The sequence below is a fragment of the Oryzias melastigma genome, linkage group LG11 (assembly GCF_002922805.2).
Source record: "Oryzias melastigma strain HK-1 linkage group LG11, ASM292280v2, whole genome shotgun sequence".
Classification (NCBI taxonomy): domain Eukaryota; kingdom Metazoa; phylum Chordata; class Actinopteri; order Beloniformes; family Adrianichthyidae; genus Oryzias; species Oryzias melastigma.
The window spans coordinates 6,353,881-6,374,363 of NC_050522.1; the positions used below are offsets into that span (position 1 = coordinate 6,353,881).

The 20,483-nt window shown below is 39.5% G+C and overlaps 1 protein-coding gene across 5 annotated transcripts in view; it reads right to left on the reverse strand.

The window, feature by feature from the left end:
• col16a1 (collagen, type XVI, alpha 1) overlaps positions 1 to 20,110 on the reverse strand; it is a 110,303-nt gene extending 90,193 nt beyond the window's left edge. For 2 of the 5 annotated variants that reach the window (XM_024293685.2, XM_036214175.1), the window contains exons 1-2: positions 19,577 to 20,105; positions 9,644 to 9,760 (exon numbers count right to left, since the gene is read on the reverse strand). In XM_024293685.2, the coding sequence (XP_024149453.1) occupies positions 9,644 to 9,713 (70 nt within the window). In that variant the 5' untranslated portion in view covers positions 9,714 to 9,760; positions 19,577 to 20,105. Of the gene's footprint in view, positions 1 to 9,643; positions 9,761 to 19,576 lie in introns of all 5 variants that reach the window. The other 3 variants (XM_036214174.1, XM_036214173.1, XM_024293694.2) reach the window with 3 other exon arrangements.
• Positions 20,111 to 20,483: the final 373 nt, after the last annotated feature.

The window sequence follows — 20,483 nt, forward strand, 5'->3', positions numbered from 1 at the left end:
CACACTGGTAAAGGTAGACATGAACTCTGTGAATCACTGTGATCCAAAGTTAATTGATCTCTTTGGGGCTAAGGACCATGGCCCCAAGCAAGACATTCAGCTAAGCAGAGCCTTTTTTTCCCCTTATTTTTTTATTTTTGCTCTTCTAAACCTTGAAGAAAATATGAAAGTAGAAGACAACAACTGAACTTAATAAGTACCTCCAAGCTGTGTTGTAAACTCCAAATGATCAATATGCATATAAAACCAAAAACTATTTGAATTTACATCATGCATAGAAATAATTAGAAGAATGTGATGTATTTAATGTCTTACTTTTAGTTTTCATTCTAATCGGTAGATGGTAATAATGACATAAATGAAGAAATGCTTGAGATATCTTGTCACTCTTTGACCCTATTATTCATAATTATATAAAGCAGAATACTTAAATATAGAAATTATAAGCTACAAGTCACCTTTGTTCTAGGCTCTGGTTGCAGTTATTTTGACCAATTTGCCAACATCTATCAGAAGTATTGATTTTGGGAGCCATTAGGCGACACTTCTACAGACAAAAGTAAAATAGTAAAAAAGAAATACTAAGTCAACAATTCCTACCTCAATGTCAGATTTACTTTGAATAAGAATAAAAAGAATCAATTGTAAGAAAAGAAATCTATTCACTAAGACAATTTTGCTATTGAATAATCTTTATTTTTCTTGCAAGACAGAAAACTGAATAATTTTTCTTGAGTAAATCTGTTTTTACTTTCTCAAGATTCAGTTTATGCAGTGCCAATAATGATAATAAAATAAAATGATCTGGAGGGCCGGATCCGGCCCCTGGGCCTAGACTTTGACACGTGCTCTATGGCCTCACTGAGCAGTCTACGATCTTGATCTTTCATGTGCGTCCCCAAGTTTGCCCATTTTTCACCTGCAGACAGTCCATCTCCATCTTCAAGGCCAAAAACAAGTTAACTTTCTAACCCCGAGGACATTTCCGGCAACAGCAAAATAATACACGCTTGTCGAACTACACAATTAATGCAATTCCAGTGGATTCTGAAGCTGAGAAAAGGGAATTTCAGCATAAATAGTTCAAATTTTAACATGTTCATTGATGCGTTTTGTAAGTGGAGCCCAGATAGTGCTTTAAAAACGTGCGTAGTGATGGATGAACATGAGTTTTGAACGCATTTCCATGGATGTTTCTTAGGAAATAGTCACTTAAACGCAAGTTTCCGATGGCAGTGTGATTGTAGCTTCAGAGCTAGGCTTCAATTAACCCTTTAACATCAGAGCTCCAGTGTTTATGTTCTTTGATTTACTGTAACTTTTCAGCCACTAATACGATCAATGTAATTCCAGTAGATTCTGAAGGAGAACAGCGGCTCGACCACTTTTCTCCTTCAGAATCTACTGGGATTACGTTGATCGTGTTAGCGGCTGAAAAGTTACAGTATGTTAAAGATTTTGTGTTTAAGCGTCACTGGTGATGCCTCGGGTGTTAAAGGGTTAAATGCTGCCGGTTCGAGAGTGGAAGAAACTAAAAGGAGCCTCAAAGGATTAAATATTTCAAACCACAATTGTCATCAACTTTTTCTGAAAGCAAGGTGAAATAGTTTAATTCTAATCCCAAAATAATAACATCCATTTGACTTTAATTAAGAGCTCTGTCTTTAATTTCACAGCGGCTAACTCAAATAAGAGTGGAATCCATTCGTGCGCTTCATCACTTATTATCAGGACCATCATTTGACACCCTGGAGTTTTTCTTCATCTCGATTTCAAAACAGCGTTTCAAAGCAAAGCGCATTTCACCCTCTCTGACGGCACAGAGGGGCATTCCTTTTTGCTTTGTTCAAGTGCAAATCATAGCGTGGGAAATAGATGTCAAACAGTGGTTATGCGGGAAGCTGAAAGAAAAATGAAAAGTCAAAGAAACTACATGAATAAAATTTAACTTCACAAGGAAACATGGAGCGATGAGAGCACCACGCTTGGCATGGAAGTTTTTCTGAAACCTTTTCATGCTCACATATTTATGACAGGACTGGACCATCCTGAAACCTGTTTTTGCCAACTCAGCAGTTTGAAGTGTGCCTCACTATACAGCCTCACAAGAGTGTTTTTTTTAAGGGTGGGTCTTCTTTTTGGCTCAGTTTTCTTCTCATTTCCTCGTTGGTTTTTTATTACTGTCCCTTTTCAATCTGACAGAGTCAAGCGCAAAACCAGCAACGTAAAAAAGCTGAAAAAAGTGAGAGAAAAGTTATCATTGACAGCTTAAAATCACAAACTGAAAACTAAAACTACAACATACTTTACTGGGCCTCATAATCACCAGTAGTAGAATTCCTGTTTACATTCAACTTTAATATTTACACTTATTTGAATAAAAAGCCAACATCTCCTCTATTTTCTAAACAATTATGCATGCGGTTAATAAATCATCCCATATACTGCAATTGTTTCTCTGCTCTGTGGTAAACAAGTGTACAGAATGTGGCCTTGCTGTTTTAAAAACATTACAAATCTAATTAAAATTTGTGCTTATTCAAAACTCTCTGCAGTACCCCCAAAGCCATAGTAAAAGTGCATCGCTTCTGTGTAACTCAAAGGACTGATATTTTAGTGGGCATTCAATCTGTCAGGCCCTTCAGGCATCTTGGCAGAGGACACACAACATAACTTGAACCCCATTTCCTTTCAAGCTGTGATCAAATGCGCGCTTTTGCTTGTTGACAAGCTAATTAGCACAAAGTATGAGTGCTTCTCCAGAATCCTGCTAGTAGCTCGTCGTAGCATTAAACAGATTAGATGGTTTTGGCTGAGTTAACTTCCTCATGGATGGGTTGTGTTTGAGTCTTGCCAAATCACATAAGGGGGTATGAAGCTGAGGATATCCTCACATCTCCTCGCATCTGCACCTTCTCAAACCTGGAAGTCAAGCACTAATTAGGATGGTTATCCTAGTAATAAACAGTGTAGTATTTGAGCATAACGATAACCACATACCTCCCAGGCATTCATTAGAACATGCAAGATTTAAGTTACCCAGCTGTATTTGACAAGCTTCCGAAGTTTTAGGCATCAGTGGATCGTCTCCAACTTATTCCTATAATCAAAAATGGATGCCTCGGCTGTGTTCCGTTTTCACAGAAGCAAAGAAACGCAGCCGTGTTTCCATTAGGGAAACAAGGTTACAACTATGTTCACAAGTTTAGACTTTGAGCACCCTAACTCAGTGAGCTTTAATGTGGATTCTCAAGATAACTCATTTGGACTGCTAAAAACAAAGCCAAGCATTGTCCAAGAGGCAATGGAGGCATGAAACATTGGTGAAAGGCAGGTAAGGGCTTTGTGTGATTCAATACAATAAATATAGTCGGGGTCAACAAAGTGAAATTTTGATCAGGATGGTATAGAGGCTGAAAGCCCGGCTCTCTCAGGCAGAGATGTACCACAGAGAACATTCCTGGTGCAGAGATAAAACCTGCAGTACAGAGTGGAAAGACTTAAAACACAGCACTTCAGGGGGATGAGCTCACTCATTTTTCCCCTCACTGGCCTCCAGCATGCTGTCAGTACTCACTTCCATCTCACAAAAATACAGGCTGACTCATGACACACATTTACAAGGTTTTCACATCGATAAACTCGGAGAAACGGTAACGTGTTTGTGTCTACGTGGTTTCAGGGGCATGTGGACATTGTTAACAGCACAGCTGCTTAAAAATATAATACACTTATCATACCGTTAAATTACAGAAGAAAAAACTGTTATCTTAATGACTAATAAGCATATGAATGTTAAAAATGTCTAAACCCTTTAGGGCTTTAGCTCCAGTGCTGACATTGTTTCAACTACCATGACTCTATTCCTCCGCTTATTGGCGATTTCATGTATTCACTGATTATTATTATTATTATTTTTTTCAGTCACGTGACTCAAACTCAACAACACATGACGCTAAAATGTTTGCATCCGGAGGAGGTGCTGCGCTGCTGAGGTGTGTATCTTCGCTAAAGGAAGACATTACTGGGCCCTCGATTAAACCACTTCCTCTTTCTACGCCCCTGCATGGAGAAATATCTACATTTTTGCAGATTCAAGGTATTTGCAGATGTCTCCGATCCCTAACTCCCCGCCATTAAGAGGAGAATACTGTAATTCCAGTGGATTCTGAAGCGGAGAAAACATACTTTCACTGATATACACATAACACGGGGATGTCCAAATCCTGTCCTCGAGGGCCGGCGTCCTGCTGGTTTTTCAGAAATTCTGCCTAATCTGCTGCTGATTACCTGGATCAGGTGTGTTTAACCAATAGAGAAGCTTGAATGGCAGGTTGGTTAAAAAAGGCCTGGATTTGGACAGCCTTGTGGTAACACAATCAACATTTTACATTTGTAATATTTTGTAAATTTGTTGGATTTAACTAATTTACATAAATCAGTTAAATGGTTAAATGGCTATGGTATGTCAAAGAGCGTACGTTAGTTAGTATAGGTGTTACCGGCAACGTCTCCGGTGGTAAAGAGTTAATGTTGCACTACTGCAGGGGTCTCCAAACTACGGCCTGCGGGACACCACCACATTTGGCCCCGCCCCCTCAAACACTATTAGACACAAGATTTTTTTTTTTTTTTTTTGGTCAATCTGGCCATTGGAGACCCACATAGAACGTGACATTTTGAGAGGTAGAAAGTTACAGAAATGAACCATTTAAAATTTGGCCATGTGTGGAAAACCATAAATGTTTACGTTTAGCCTAGGATTGTTAGACTTTTTCTACAACAACAGAACACATCATAGACAAAAACAGTTACGTGGCCCTTACAAGAAAAGGTTTGGGGACCCCTGCTCTACGGGACAATTTCCACTTTTTTTACTGTCAGATCAATAGAATTGGAAAAATGTGAAAAAGTGTAAAGATGGGCCATGCAGGCATCGGTTATCCTTTAACTGAGCAGATAGAACGATTTACAGCATCAATCAATGAAACTTAAATGTAGATTTCATTTAAATCCAAACAAAGAGCAATAAAGTTGTTAAAATAAGTGTTAATGGGTAATATATTATCATTTTATTTTCACCTTACCAAACATAACCATCTGAAATGTCAATCCGTGACAATATTTTTTTTTAATTTTGGTTTTCACCTTTTGCCGTCTTCACCCAACCGAGCTGTGACTGAACTGGGATCAAAGTCATGACTGGCTAACGGGCTAACAAGGTCACCGCACCACAGCATTGAGGGCCGCTGAAATAAGGGGCTGTGTTAAGTTACAAATTCTGTGATCAGATTAAAATATATATATTTATGTCCATTTCTAAACTTGCCAGGACAGTAATCTCACCCAGACGTCCTTTCTATCGCCCATCACTCTTCCAGGAGGATATCCATTCCCAACCAGTTGAGAGGTATGTCCCTCTGGAGTGGGACACCCCAGCCACTCTGACGAAAGAGCATTTCTGCCAGCTGGTCTTTGATTTTAACATGTCTTGATTAGTTAAAAGGTCAAGTGAGTGAAATCTGTTCTGCATATTGGCGTTGCTGTCATGGTGCTTCCGGGTTCTTCTGTCTCCATCCTGATTGGACCCAGCAGACTGCAATCATCCCATCCCTTTTGGGTCACTTTTTAGGATTTGACCTCTCCTGCATTCATCACCAGTTCATTACCTTCACCGGTGCAGTACTTTGGTCACATATTCTATTTTTTCTCCAAGTTTTCTTGCCTTTCTTTGCCCTGCTTACTTCTATCTCCAGGATTGTCATCACCCTCATCTCGGTACTGACCTGGATCCTATCCGGTGTACAACACTGGGATCCCCGCTCCAGTCTTTCTACTTACCTACGCTACTTACCCCTTGTTTCACGCCTCCTACCCCCATTCTGGGTCAGTCGCTTGTACTCACTTCCCAGAGATAAGTTTAACTCCCCAGTCAGCCATTTCCTGCTGCCACGAAAACTCTGCTTCCACTCAAAGTCTTCAGAAAACCACCGGACAATAAAAGTACCCTCCATTTCTCATTCTGAACTTCGTCATCCTTCCAGGTTCTAGCTTCTGGGTCTGCTACACCGAGCTCCACCATCATGAAAGACGTGTTCAGGATTTACTTCGCCTACGCCCAGCAGAAGCTGGGTTTGCCAACCCCATTCAGGAAGATTGAGCTTCAGCTACAACCAGCCTGGAGAATCATTTGATGGTTCTTCACATTAGTCTTTGCAGGACAGGGACTAAAGCCGATATTTAGTCCTTGGTACACCCCAACTGGGGATTGGAATCCATAGGTCAGCAGTCTGCATGTTAGAATCAGTGTATTGATTTATCCATGCTTTACCCAAACTCCTTACTTATTTTAATCTTACTTTCAAAGCATTTTACTTACCACAGCTTAAAATCCTTTGCCTCAAACTGTGCACTTAATACTCAAACAGCCTAAGAAACTCTACAAGAACAGAGGTATTGGTTAGCTCAGCCACCCAGCACTAATTTTAATTTGAACCTGCTTTGCTGCTGTAATGTCAGCAAGTTATCACAGGGTCTGAATTTAAATGATTTGTAAGGATAGTGTGTGTGTTTGTGTGTAGGAATGTGGTGGCTGCTGTGATGAAGTGCGTCTGAGAAAGTATTTCTTCCTGCTGGAGGGGAGGACTCCGGGGAAACTGAAATCTGACTCCGTCTAATCTGAAATACTCTTACTCAGGTCTCCCAAGGGGGACCACCTCCTCCACAAAGATGCCTTCAGAGCTTCATGAGCTACAGAGGACTGCTACCCCGCCATCCAAGGTGATATCACAGAACAGGCCCCTGAGAGCGCACTGACAGTGTGACGAGGGAGTGTGACGGTTCAGAGTGAAATAAATAAATAATACAAACAACAAAAGAGAATTCTTTTCACTTGTCTGCGTCTGGATTTCTGGCTTGTCTTTTTCTGTCTCTTGTCATGCAAAGACACACAAACACGGAAGGGCGGGTACAAATAGTTACACATGCACATGTTTTCACCACAACTGGAAACAAGCCAATGTTTTTGATCACATCGTCACACAAAGATGTGTTCTTTTTCCATCCAAATGCACAATTCAAAAGTAAATGATGGCTTATGAAGAGGAACACCACCACATGTGGTAAACACTGCCACCAGTGGCTGCAAGAGCTGTTATTACATGGTGTACATTGTATCCCAACAACCCTTCACACACAAACATCAAATCCTGTGAGGTTTACTGTCAGAACACTTGTCAAACCAACAACTCTACTTTGACATTTTAGAACATGTCTTATTGTTGGGGTCGCATGGTGCACTCTCATTGCATGTTCCTCCTTACATGTGGGCTTTCCTCAGGCACTCTGGCTTCCTCCAAGTCCAAAAAAATATGTATGTTAGGTCAATTGGTGGTTTTAAATTGCCCTTAGCTGGAAATGTGTATGTGGGTGTGTGTGGCCCAGCGATGAACTGAGGGGGATCTGGTGGCAGAAAAGATGGCGGCTGAAAGTCATTAACCAGAAGGAAGTTCAAGACCAGAAAATCATAATATCACACCACAACTCCCACAGAGTAAAAAAAAAATACTCTTGTTTTTAGTTGAAAAAGACTAATATAGCTCTTGCAGTATGCTCTTTGACATACCGTAACTTTACACCATCAATGTGAATTGGTTGATCTACAGAAACAAGCAGTTGAGCGCTGGTAAGAAACACTTTAAAGTGTTTTTTTTTCACAGATATGCAACACATTACCAATATAAAGTAATTTTATTTTGGTCCAAAGCCGCTTTTCTCTGTGACAGAGCTGATTCACGTTGATCCGGTAAAGGGGTTAGCGGAAGCTAACCGCGGTCACGGCGGTCACCTTAGTATTGGTAGTCAATTACTATGCAACTTATACTTATTTTCTTTTTCATCTTCCAGGTGGCGGACTGAAGAATCAACAAAAACAAAACAACAAAATAACATAGTTACACAGAACAAAGGGCCACATCTATCACTTAGGTAGTTAGACATAATATTAACGTACATCTGTATATGTAATGTAGGGAAATGACAAGCCTACTTATGGGGTCTTTCCAAGTCCATGTACACAATCTCAAAGTTCTCTTTGAAGAAAATGTGTTATTATCCAGCCAGAAAGCTGCAGATCATTGTTAAGACAACATGAAGTTCAAACTAAATATCCAAATGGGAAAGAAGCGATTAAAGAGAGTCTGTGGGTGATACCGATGTCGGTACATGGTGGAATTAAGGTTGCATGGAAATAAATGCAGTGATCTCATTTTGATCTTCTAAGGTTAATAAATTGGCCTTTTTCTTGTAGAGGTTCTAGTATCTAGGACACAATTACAAGCACTTAGATTCCCTATTTGGATGCATGTGTAGGTTTTCTCACTGAATCTACATGACAAAGTGCATATTTGATCTGCTGCCAAGTGTAGGTCTGATTAGATGTTTATGTCACTTAAATTGGTAATACCAATGTCAGAGCTTTGTAATAAACGAATAACAAGTTCATCCTACCAGGTCTCAATTGCAAAATCCTCACCGTCATTTTGGGTTTTCTTAGAAAACAAATGAATAGTTAAAGCAATTGATAATTGATTGAAGCTTGATGAAAACTGTTACGATGATGTTCTATGCTGATGATGTTCTAGATAAGGGGTCTGCAACCTGCGGCTCCGGGGCCACATGCGGCTCTTTAACTCCTCCATTGTGCCTCGCTGGTTAAAAAAAATACAATATTTTTTGTTTGAAAAAGTAACATATTTCTTGGATGAGCTTTTATTAAGCAAAAAAAAAAAAAGTCATAAACGGCAAATGTTTTTCAACTCCTTCACAAACAGTTTGAGGACGGTGTGTATCGCTCCACTGGGATCCTGACTACATTACCCATAATGCTTCATCAATCAATCAAGCAGTTTGGCCTCATAGTTTACCAAAACTGAAACATTTTGACAGATATTTAAGTGGTGTTTACCACAGAAAATCAATTTGAAGTCAGAACACAACCAGAATTCATGCATCAGAATTTAAGTCACACTTTCTATTTTTGAATAAAAATCAAGGATATTAATTATGAAAAACATGATAAGGGACACTTCATTACCTCTGGTTTATTTCATTTTATTTAGATTTATGAATTTCTGGTTGAGATGCACCACAAACTGTGTTTTTTGTGTGTGTTTATTTTCATTACAATTGACATTTCCGCACCTACAACTACGTTTCTTGCATTTGGATGATTTTCTGTGGTACAGGATGTCTTTTAATTTGAAAGAAACTAAACCTTCAAGAATTAGGAGTGAATTCATATTTTGAAACAAGGAACATTTTCCTTTATGTTTCTGTTTTATTGATGCTTGGAAAAGAAAGTATTTGTATTTTTCATGATAGTAACAAAACCATAAATATAAATGGGTGTCGTCTTTTTGTAAAGAGTGAAATAAGACTTTGTGGCTCCTACTGGGCTGTTGTCAGTAAGGAATCTTCCAGAATAGCCCTTTGACTGTTGAAGGTTGCAGACTTCTCATCTAGTTTATATTTAATCTGACATGAAAAGACGTGTTATTAGATATTGAGATTTTGTATGTTGAAATTATACTCCATATACAATGCGTGGGTGTTCAACGCCACAATTTTAAAAGATGTAACTCACCTTCTGATATTGTGTCACATGATCCAAAGCTGAGGAGCAGCGGAGCCAGAAAGGAGCAGAGAAGCTTCATGATTGCACTCCTTTCCCAGCAGCACCTGATTTCACCTCAAACTCCACCTGATGGAAGGAGAAAGAGCAAAGTAAAAAAAAGAAGCTCAATCTGTCAAACCTTTGCTCTGTCAACTCGCCTCCATGTCGGCTTGCTTTGTCGACAGCTGTGCATTGTGTTTGATTCCTAAGTAGACATTGATGTATGTTTATGGGTCAGTCACAGTTGATGTGTTAATTATGTGGTATGATGCTGGCTTTGTTAGTGGCATATGAATTAACCACAACGGCCCTCAAGGAGTGTAGAGCCGGATCGTAGTCATTATTCTGTCCATCTGGTTGCTCTCCGACTGGGCACACCGCTACTCACACACGTCACAATGTGGCGTCAGAAATGACCCGCAAATGCATGTGACCACAGAGTAAAAGAAAAAGACATTCAGGAAACGCTTCTGCAAGTGGATGACAACATGAAAGTCAAATGATTTACATGCAGCCTGGTTCTTAGGGCCAAAACACAAACACATCTGGAGACTGTTCCACTGCAGCCGTGGTCGTGTTGTACCAGATGCTTCCACGTGGCCCAACAACAAGCACACACACACACACACACCACGATTAAAAAGCATGCCACGTGTAAACAGTCATTACATATATCCTCAACAACCCACTCCTCTAGAAAACTCTCCCACACAATGCCGGCTTGCATAAACAGATCCCAGCTGACCCGGACTTGCCCTGAGCATGTGTGAGGACCCCCATAACTCTGTACTGTTTTCTATTACAGCACAGCCCTGCAGGCAGACTGTGTCTGTGCGCACACCTGTCCTGTCTGCCAGGAGAAATGACCCCCGCGTTCCCCCGATTAGATGCAATGTGAGGCTCCAGCCCGGCCATAGACAGTGTTGGAATACAATCATCTGTTAATAGAGGGGGCGGTGGGAGATAATGCCTCAAATTATTCTCTTTAAAAGGTTTGTATACTCCCCTGATACTTTTATAAGGTGGCTGGCCTCAAGTTTTTTGTTTTTTAAATAGTGTTTCTCTATTTTTGCGGGGTTTATGTTCAATAAATGAAATCTGGGAAGTAGGATCATAGATGTTTTATGGCTGCAAGACCTCTCACTAGTACACACTTTATGCACTTTTCTCAGACAGACATGAACTTTTATGCACTTTTCTCGCTTTTTTTACTCAAAATTTTTGTGGAAAAGTGAAGTCAATTTTATCGAATGAAACCAAAGATTTAAAGAATGTTCAGATCATTAACATTGTAAACATTGTTCTGGTTTTCCTGGAGGACGTTTCAGTTTGGCCACTAAGTGGAGTTTGCAATATAGTAGTACATTTTTTTTTAAATAAGAATAACCAAAGTATGAGCAAAAATCAATTATTTACACCACAAATTGTTAATTAAAAAATATGTATTTAAAATAGTTTTAAAAATGATTTCCTGTGAGAATATGAAGCTGTTCATTTAGTCAGAAATATATGTTTGAGTCGACCGAGCGTTAGCATTAGCCGTCCTATGCGAGATCCCATTTAACGTTAGCACATTGCTAGCAGACTTTAGGTTTATGTGCTAGATCAATCTCTATTTTTATGAATGTATTTTTGATCTATTAATCTTAGATTAATTCAAATTAATTAATCAATTGTATCAACCCAGCCCTTGTAGTGACATATGCATTGTGCCAAACATTTGAAAATTGATCATTAAGGGGAAATTAATATTTGTGGTTTGTGTCCAGCCAAATAACGCCAAGTCTTTTTGCATATCAAAATAGAGCTGTGAAAGAAAAAAAGACTGAAACTAAATAAAAGACATTTGCACGGCTTTGACAATTCCAGCCAAACCTCTTTCAACTGTTGGCGGTGGACATGTGTTGTAGTGACAATCCCGTTTGGACACCACTTTTTAATAAAGTGCATTTAAGAATTATTGCTTAGTGCATTCTAGAACGCACGTGATATGCCCCGTGTGAACATAGGAACATAGGCTGAGACTGCAGCAGAGACTGCACAAGATTTAGTCTAAGAACACAGGCTGCAGGAAAAAAAACAACAACCAAAAAAAAAAAAAAAAAAAAACTCAGTGGTGTCATCTGGCTCCAACCACAACAGTTTAAGAGGCTTTTTTATTATTAGTTGCACAGGATGTCTCTTCTTTTCTTTCCATTTTGCTTTTTATTATACAGAAACTAAAGCCAGATGGGCAAAGAGCAGCAGATTGACTGGAGCCTGCCAACACCAAGACTGACGGGGTCACTATATGTGCAGTCAATGGAAAATATACAGAAAAACATTTTCATATGACTTCAGAAATCTGAAGATAGACGAGAAAAGATCAAGCTAAAGTAAACACAAAGATCACATTGTCTTTCCTGATCTGCACATTCTTACTGATTTTCTGTGGTTGTCCTCTTTTTAAACAACGTGTCTCTTGTGGAACATTCAGATCTACTCAGTATTTCCAGATGTTTGGCATCAAACTTCATTTCAGATTTGAGTTTTGATATGTTTCAGTTTTCAAATGATAAATACTCATAAGTCATATGTTACCATGTCACATATGGAACAACATTTCTCTCCTGTTTAGAGGAACACACTTTGACAGAATGGCTTTGATCGGCCATGTAGCCGCAGGAAGGGTTCTAATCTTTGAAACACTTGAGCACCGGCTCAAAAATGAGAACCAAATGCAAACGTGTTGTGCATTTAATATCAGATTGTTTGCTGCCTTTACAGCTGTTTCCTTCAACACCATGCAGCAGTGATGGACAGAACGTCCATAGGCTCTGTGCTCCAATCTCCTTGAATCGACACAAACACTCTGACACATTTTTCTTTGTCTGAATAAGAAGCTGGTGCTAAGGGTGTTAAACTTTTACGTGACATTTTATAGACATCAGTACAGCTGCTTCTACTGTTGAGTTAAGCTGAAATATATTTTTTAGATTTAACCTGAGGTGCAGTGTTGATTTACTTATTGCAAGTCTTCAACCGATTACACAATGTAATTCCAACATATAAAATGCATAAAGATGCAACCCTTTACGGCGATTCAAGATCTATTGGAATTACCTTAATTGAGTCAATGGTCGGAAAAGTTGTGGTAGTTTGAAAAGTATGTGTTATTTCTTGTCACCGGTGACGGCTCTAGTATAAAAAAAACCCACTCCAATCCACTTTGATCATTTTAAGACTTTAGCCAAAATTAAAAATAATAATAAAAATACTGTGTCATTTTCTAGGACATAGTGTCTGCAGAGCAGCAGCAGTTCATTAGGAATTTGCCTCTGAATTGTGGGGAGGAACATTGATGCGGAGCAACCCCGCCCGCCATTCCCCTCCCCTTTGCTGAAAGCTCAGAGTAAGAAACTTGTAGCCCGCCTAAGGTATTTTCTAGGCTCCAGAGCCTCACGTGGTCTTTTTTATCTCTCATGGTGGCTCTCTGGCTGAAGAAAAACTAAATAATTGTATTTTTTAAAGTAAGGATTATTTAATTAGCATATCTATAGGGATTCTCCTGGTCCTTTCCACACATTTTTTGGCTGTAAAAACTCAATCACACTTTCAACGATTTAATAAAATTTATAGTTTTTGAAATACTGAGTAAAATATGTCCCCTAGGAAATTAATGAGAAATTCTTCAAATTTCAAAATTTTAAGTAGATTTGCAACAAGCCTTTAAATGTTTTCATCTTTTATAATATTTTTTAAAAACTTACGAGTTTACCTATTATCTTAGCAACATGCTAATGTGTTTGGCTAATTTGTTATCTACTTGGGTTTTTAGGCTAATTTAGAGTTTAGCTTCTATTTTAGCAACATGCTAACATTTTTGGCTGGTTTATTATTTACTAAGGCTTTTAAGGTTGTTTTAGTGTTTAGTTTCTATTTAAGCTACTGGCTCAATTTTTTTGACTAATTTAGTTTACTGAGGAAATTAAGGCTACTTTGGAGGTTAGTTAGGATTTAAGCAACAGGCTGGCCTATTTTTTTTGGCTAATTTGGCATCAGCTGAGTTTTTTTAAGCTAATTTAGAATTTAGCTAATATTTTAGCATCATGCTAACGTTTTTGGCTAATTTGTTATCTATTGGATTTTTAGGCTATTTTTGAGGTTAGCTAGAAATTAAGCAACAAGATAGTTTTTTTGGCTAATTTCACGTCAACTAAGGTAAATGGTAAACATTTAATTATTTCTATTTTTGCTTTTGTTTGTGCCAAAAAAACCCAACATAATTCATATTTATACAGATGTGGACAAAATTGTTGGTACCCCTCAGTTAAAGAAGAACAAACCCAGAATTCTCACTGAAATCACTCCAAACTTGCCAAAGTAACAATAAATAAATCACCTCTGATGTGAATTAAAGGACACACCTGAGTTAATCATGTCACTCTGGTCAAATAGTTTTCAATCTTTTATTGAGGTACCATCATTTTTGTCCAGGCCTGTTTCATTATAATGAAACTATAGTTTGTTTTTTAAAATAATTATGTTAATCAACAATTCAAAACTGATGGCTGATTTTGATTGTTTAATTTAAAAAAATATATATTTATTGTTACTTTTGTAAGTTTTGAGTGATTTCAGTGAGAATTGTGGGTTTGTCCTTCTTTAACTGAGGGGTATGAACAATTTTGTCCACCACTGTATATAAAAAAAGGTCATGAATGCAAATCCAAATTTTTTAAAGGTTAAAGTAAATCTACGTGGCTCCTTCTAGGTTTTGATCAGTAGAAATTAAGCCCAAATGGCTCTTTTACAGTTAAAGGTTGCAGACCCCTGTTCCACGTAAAAAAAAAAAAATATATGATCTTTTTCAAACAATACTTTTTTGTGTGCTTCTGATTCACAACAATTTGAATGAAGACAAATTTTAAGATACATTTTCTTAACAAAAACGCCACACAAACATGTTATAAACACTAGCAATGTAATTTCAATGGAGTGGGTCTTACAATATTTAAAATAATTTGTGATTCTTATGTTATTTATTGGAATAAATGTTGCAGTTTTGTAAAAAAGAAAAAAACTGTGGTAAAATTTGCAAATGTATTAATTTAAAATGTAAAAAGCAAAAGTGCATTGGTTTGAGACAACATCTCCAAATATTAGTCTTGAATTGATCTTAGTTACACAAGTGTTGTAATCTCATATTCTTTTTTTCTTGAAAGACTCATTCCAATGAAAATTGAGTTTTTATCATGTTCTTGTAGCATTTTTCTCATGAAAGCTACAAATATGAAATAATTTAAGATTCAAACTGTGCTTCTGAGTAATTCTTTATTTTATTGATGATGGATCAGGAGCAGCAGAAAAACCACAAAACCATGGTTTGAAAAAGCTCGGGTTAACCACAGTATTTGATTTTCTTAACTGGAGCAGGTGTCAGAGAAATAAAAAGGTACGTCCAAGAAAAGCTAAGGGGTTAAATCAAGGAGCAAGCATTTAGCAGCAGTCTCTTTGCTGACAGCACGGAGAACTTCACATTAAAAAGAAACAAAAACCTGATCTTTTTTCTTTTGAAATGCCTCAATAGGTAGTTGTTTGCATTATGAAAAAAACCTATAGAGATACTATAGTTGTTATTTATCCCAGAAATCTGAATCTGTGAACATCTTGCTAGCTTTACTGAACCGTTTTTGTTAGCCTCCAGCTTGAACTGATGTGCTTTATGGTAATAACGAGGACCACGCCTCTGGCTCATCTTGGCTGTGGATCTCGCCCCCACCTGTCCCCCAGTCTGGATGAACTCTTTTCAAATATATAGTTTTAGAAATAGCTAAGGCAATTATTCTTTATTAGTTCTGGTAAATCGCCTGTCGGTCTTGGGATAGGGTCTCTCCCTCATGTGGGTATCCCTAAGGTTTCTTCTTTTTTCCTGAATCGGGTTTTTAGGAGTTTTTCCTTAGCGGGAAGGGGGGTCTAAGGGCAGGGATAATCAGTTTCATTTAGTCTGTTTAGTTTCTTTCAGCAATAAGCTATTGTATATATATTTTGAAAAACCTTCTGCTTCTGTACAATTACCGGGCATGAAACACAATGAGGCATTTTTTTTTGTAATATTGGGCTACATAAATACAATTAAATTGAATTGAATAGTCATAATTAAGAGAGTACTGGGAACGACTTTACAGTAGAAAAAATACAGCCGGAGAGAGACTTTAAATGTTCCCCTTTGGCCTTAATATACAAAATCCCCGTCATTTCCTTTTTCCATCCATCAATACCCTGTCTCTGGTTTCCCTCCTTCTTGTATCACATGTTAAACATCTTTTCACCAAAGGCTCTTTGGTTTAGAAAACCCTAAAACTAAAGCAGTCTGTTTGAAGTGCTTGTTTCTGATTCCATCTCCCTCAACTTCAACAAGTCCACCTTATCTCATCTATCTGTTTCTTGTCTTTTCTTCTTCCTTGCCGTCTTCAAAACAACAAAGCAGAAAAAAAAAACACTGTCACCTGTTCTGCTTCCTGATGGCTGCTAGATTTATTTTCTGCTTTGAAGGAAGCGATATTCACACCAAGATGAAATGTTGGACATGCTTCAGGCCAAACCTGAGCCTGCAGGCCTGTTACAACAAGAAAGTATGTCTTAACTAAAGATGCTGTGAGACTTTGACCGACACTCCCGATATCCGCCGACCTCCAGCAGCAGAAATTTTCAAGCCAGAAAAAGGTAATATGCAGACCTGTCTAACTCAAAAGACAGCAAGAGGCAAGTTTTTACTCGTCTGACCTTCTAGGCATTACTTCACTTGGAAATTTGTGTCGGAGGAACTTGACAGCTAAAATAAGAAATTTTCAAAAACATTTTCCACACGTATCAGCTCAAGGCCTTCTGGAAGTCTCGCTGCGGTGGATGCTTTCAGCGCAATTGCAAAAAGTCATGATGAAAGTAAAGCGGACTCTGATGACATGACCTGTGAGGCCCCAGGTCAATACCACGCACAGGAAACTCAGTCTTTCATGAATCGTTGACCTCCTTCCGCTTTCATTTGCATCTCTGATAGACAAGTGTTTGCTTCACAGCTGACCCGAATGAGCAAAGAGTCAAGTGAATGTTACAGTTTGCTGCAGGCCATAGCGTACTCCAGAACTGACAGATGTGTGAAACTGCAACCAGATATTGCTCGGGAAGCCATAAGTAGCTTCAACAGGCGGTGAAGTTAAATTTTTAGGGCAATTCTAACATTCCCAGGAGTCTTCGGAGGGCTGAACCAATACTCTGCAGGAATAAAAGAAAGCATTCCTTAGAGATTCCGCAGCCAGGAAGGAATTTTAAAGCTTGTAAAGGATGGGGCTGGTAGTGCAGGATACTTGCAGACTGCAGAGCAGCATGTGAGATGACCAAAACAGAGCTGGAAATGAGTGTGGGGGGGTATCTGTGTGTTTTACTTGTGTGTAACTAAAAGTACATGCACAGGATGTGAAACTCAGCAAAAACAGAAGAGTTTTGTAAAGAGAAAAACAGATGTGGCTCACATTTTCTTCCCTGTTTTCCTCTTCTAGTGGAAGAACTAGTCAAATCAGCACCATGCTTCGCTTACGTATCATTTGTATGATATTTACTACCCACAGAAAGTTAGGAATGTTGTGAAAAACTCAAGGGATGTTACGCACTTCATTTGTGTTTTTCACATAATGGTTTCACTGTGTACAGTGTGTCTTATTTATTAGGGCCTAAACAAAAAAGTTGTAAAATGTGGCATCTATGTCAATATTCTATAGGTATCAAAAGCTGATTTTGCCAGCAAGTCGTTCAAGTACATCCTTAAACAGCCATGAAGACGGAACGTAGGTCGATGGACTAACAGCTCCGTCTGGTCACAGGGCGCCTTCAGGTTGGTAGTGTCCAGTCAGATGTTGCAGATGAACTTGCTGAGTCATAAAGTGTCATCAACAGACTTGCATCAAGACACAGAACTATTGGCAGAGTGTGTGGGAGACCCAGGAGTGGAGCCCCGCCAGTGACAGACCACAACCACGACCAGTATCTAATGACTGAGAAAAAAGCTTAATAAATGCTACACAGCTGCAGGCCCGATTACCAGATATGAGTGGTACTAGGGTTTCTAGACGAACCATTTAAAACTGACTCAATTGTTTTGACTTGAATACCAGATTACCTCTGAGTGGTACAGACCAGACTGGAGCTGGCCGGACTGGATTTCTCAGTGTTTCCATTGCAAAATCCGTAACTTTTTGACATTTTAGGTGTCCCCAACTCGTCTTTTTTTGGCGTGCTGGTTGTTTTTATCAAATCAGGGGTCCAAAACCTTTGGGCCACAAACAAATACCGGTCCGAAGGCCACTTGGTACCAGGCCATAGACAAGGAAAAAAATGCATATGCTAAACAGGGGTCTCCAACCCTCGGGATGCGGACCAGTACCGTCCAGTTCCCTAATCTGGTAAAGTTAAAGTCCCACCAGTTGTCACACACCTACGTCTGTGTAATTTGTCCTCTGCTATTGACCCATTCCCTGGGGAAGCGGTGAGCTACAGACACAACTGCACTCGAGAACCATTTGGTGCTTTAACCCCCCAATCCGACCCTTTTATCCAGTGTCAAGCAGGGGGGCACTGGGTCCCTTTGTTAGAGTCTTTGGTAGGACTTGGCTTAGATTTGAACCTTCCAGTCTCAGGCCAGACACTCTACCACAAGGTCACTGAGCTGGTACCCTAACCTAATCCTGGTTCCATGTCCAGTACAGGGTCTTTGTTGGGGACCCGTGATTTAATAGAAACAGCCAGTAGGTCAAAAAATGACCAGTTTGGGACACCCAAAAATTGATGCGGAGAGTGGCCCGAACCGTATGTCCATATATGACAAGTATGAAATGCGAATGTGTAGAAGTGAGCGGTACGCTGTGGTGGGAGAGGGCAACAGTCTGTGGAAGCATCACCAGCTACCACAAAGCCAATTTAGTTATTGTAGATGTTCCAGTCACTGCACAATTTGACCTCAGATGCATCATAGAACCAATCATCTTTTCCTAATTCCACCGGAACACCGCCATCTTTCTGTTCATGGATGATAATGGTCGACCACATGGTGCCAGAATTATCCCGGCTGGATTTGTACAGTGCCTCATATGGAATGACCTCTGACCTGAACCCTGTAGAGCCTGTCTGGGAACAGCTGAAGCAGAGACTGGAGGATGGTACCCTATTCCCAAATGAACTGCAAGTAGTGAAGGAGTGGAACATCGCGACCGTCTAAATACATGGTCAATATTTGTTATTTGGGGCTATCTTGATGAAAATGATGTTTCTTCTCATTCATTATTAGTAATATCAAAGGGAACTTTTATGCATTTCATTTAATTTCAGATCAAATCGGAAAAGCACTCATGTAATTACAGTATCAACATCCCTAAGTTATTGGGAGTTGTGTACCTGTGACAGATCCAAGAGAAACAATGTAGCTGGAAGTCTTTTTCCATGCCACAGGGCTTTGGATACATGCCAGAAACGTACAGTAACAACTCGGCCTGTCCTGAGATGTTTCCAGGCTTGGCTGAGGTATGTAGGGAAAACCGGCATCACTTTTTGCCAGCAGCTAGACCAACTAGTTGAATGGTTTGAAAATCCAACGAAAAACCCCAGCCAGCATGTTTCAGTACAACTAAGGAGATAATGATGTCTGCTGGGAGAAAGTTAACTTTTAATACCTCAGCTAGGCCGGCTTCACAGTGAGTTTGTGGTATTTATTTGTTCATCTGCTGGTTTATACACCCACATTATTAGTCTTTGTATTATCTGTCTGAAACTCTTTTGACTTGTTGCACCATGCTGCACAACTTTCACCAAACTTAACAAAACAGTCCTAACTGTTCTATCAAAAACTTTTTTTTTTAAGTCTTGACATCTTACCTCCAGCTGCTGTCAATAATCCCCAAGTTTGCCAACACATTAATCCATCATTAACTGAACCTCATCGATGCATGACAGTCTTAGGAATTGGAGCAAAAGCAGTAATCCAGTGTGTTTTTCCTTCCTCCAGACTCCTCTCCCCCCTCGCGTCCTCCTCCAACGAGAAAGGGAACGGAGAGAAAAGTTGCCGATTGTCTGTGTTCAACTTTCCCCGCCCCTCTTGTCTTGCCTCGTCGCTGTCTTTCTCAGCCTCTCCATTCTCGTGGAACTCGGTTTCTTATTTCTTTGACTTTCAGCCTCTAACTCCCCCCTTCCCTTCCTTCAGATCCCCTTTCAACACCCCCTCGCCCGCCTCTCCTTTGCTTGCTTCCTCCCCACTCCAGATGGGAGATCCCTGTCTGTACAGCGTGCGGTGACATCACCCCGTCCACGAGGCTGGAAACTGAGCCCGAGGGTTCACTTTAATCATTCTCTCAACGTGTTCCAGGCCTCTGCCCCATCTTCACCCCAGACTTGCCACCTATCAACCCCACCTTGTCTCATCTGCTCCTCACCTCTTCCTCCAATTTACCTTTCAGTCATTTGATTCATAGCATTCCAGAGGACTGCTTTCCTCTGGTAGAAGTCTCGTTTTAAGATACTGATTGCATTGCCCCTGCTGGTGTGTTATGGGGAAGATCAAAATTAATGAACTTACTTATGGCATTTTCCTGAGATTGAAGGCCAGGTCGGAGGCTCTCATATTGTGTTATTATTGGGTTATTGCAGCTGACTTCAGTTGCAGCGCGTGACCGTTCGGAAACATTTGTCTTAACAGCCGCATAAATTCTACCTTTATTGTCATAGAGTAAACAATGCAGAGGCTGAATAAATATCACTTTACTGTTGAATGTATGCCTCCTTCCTC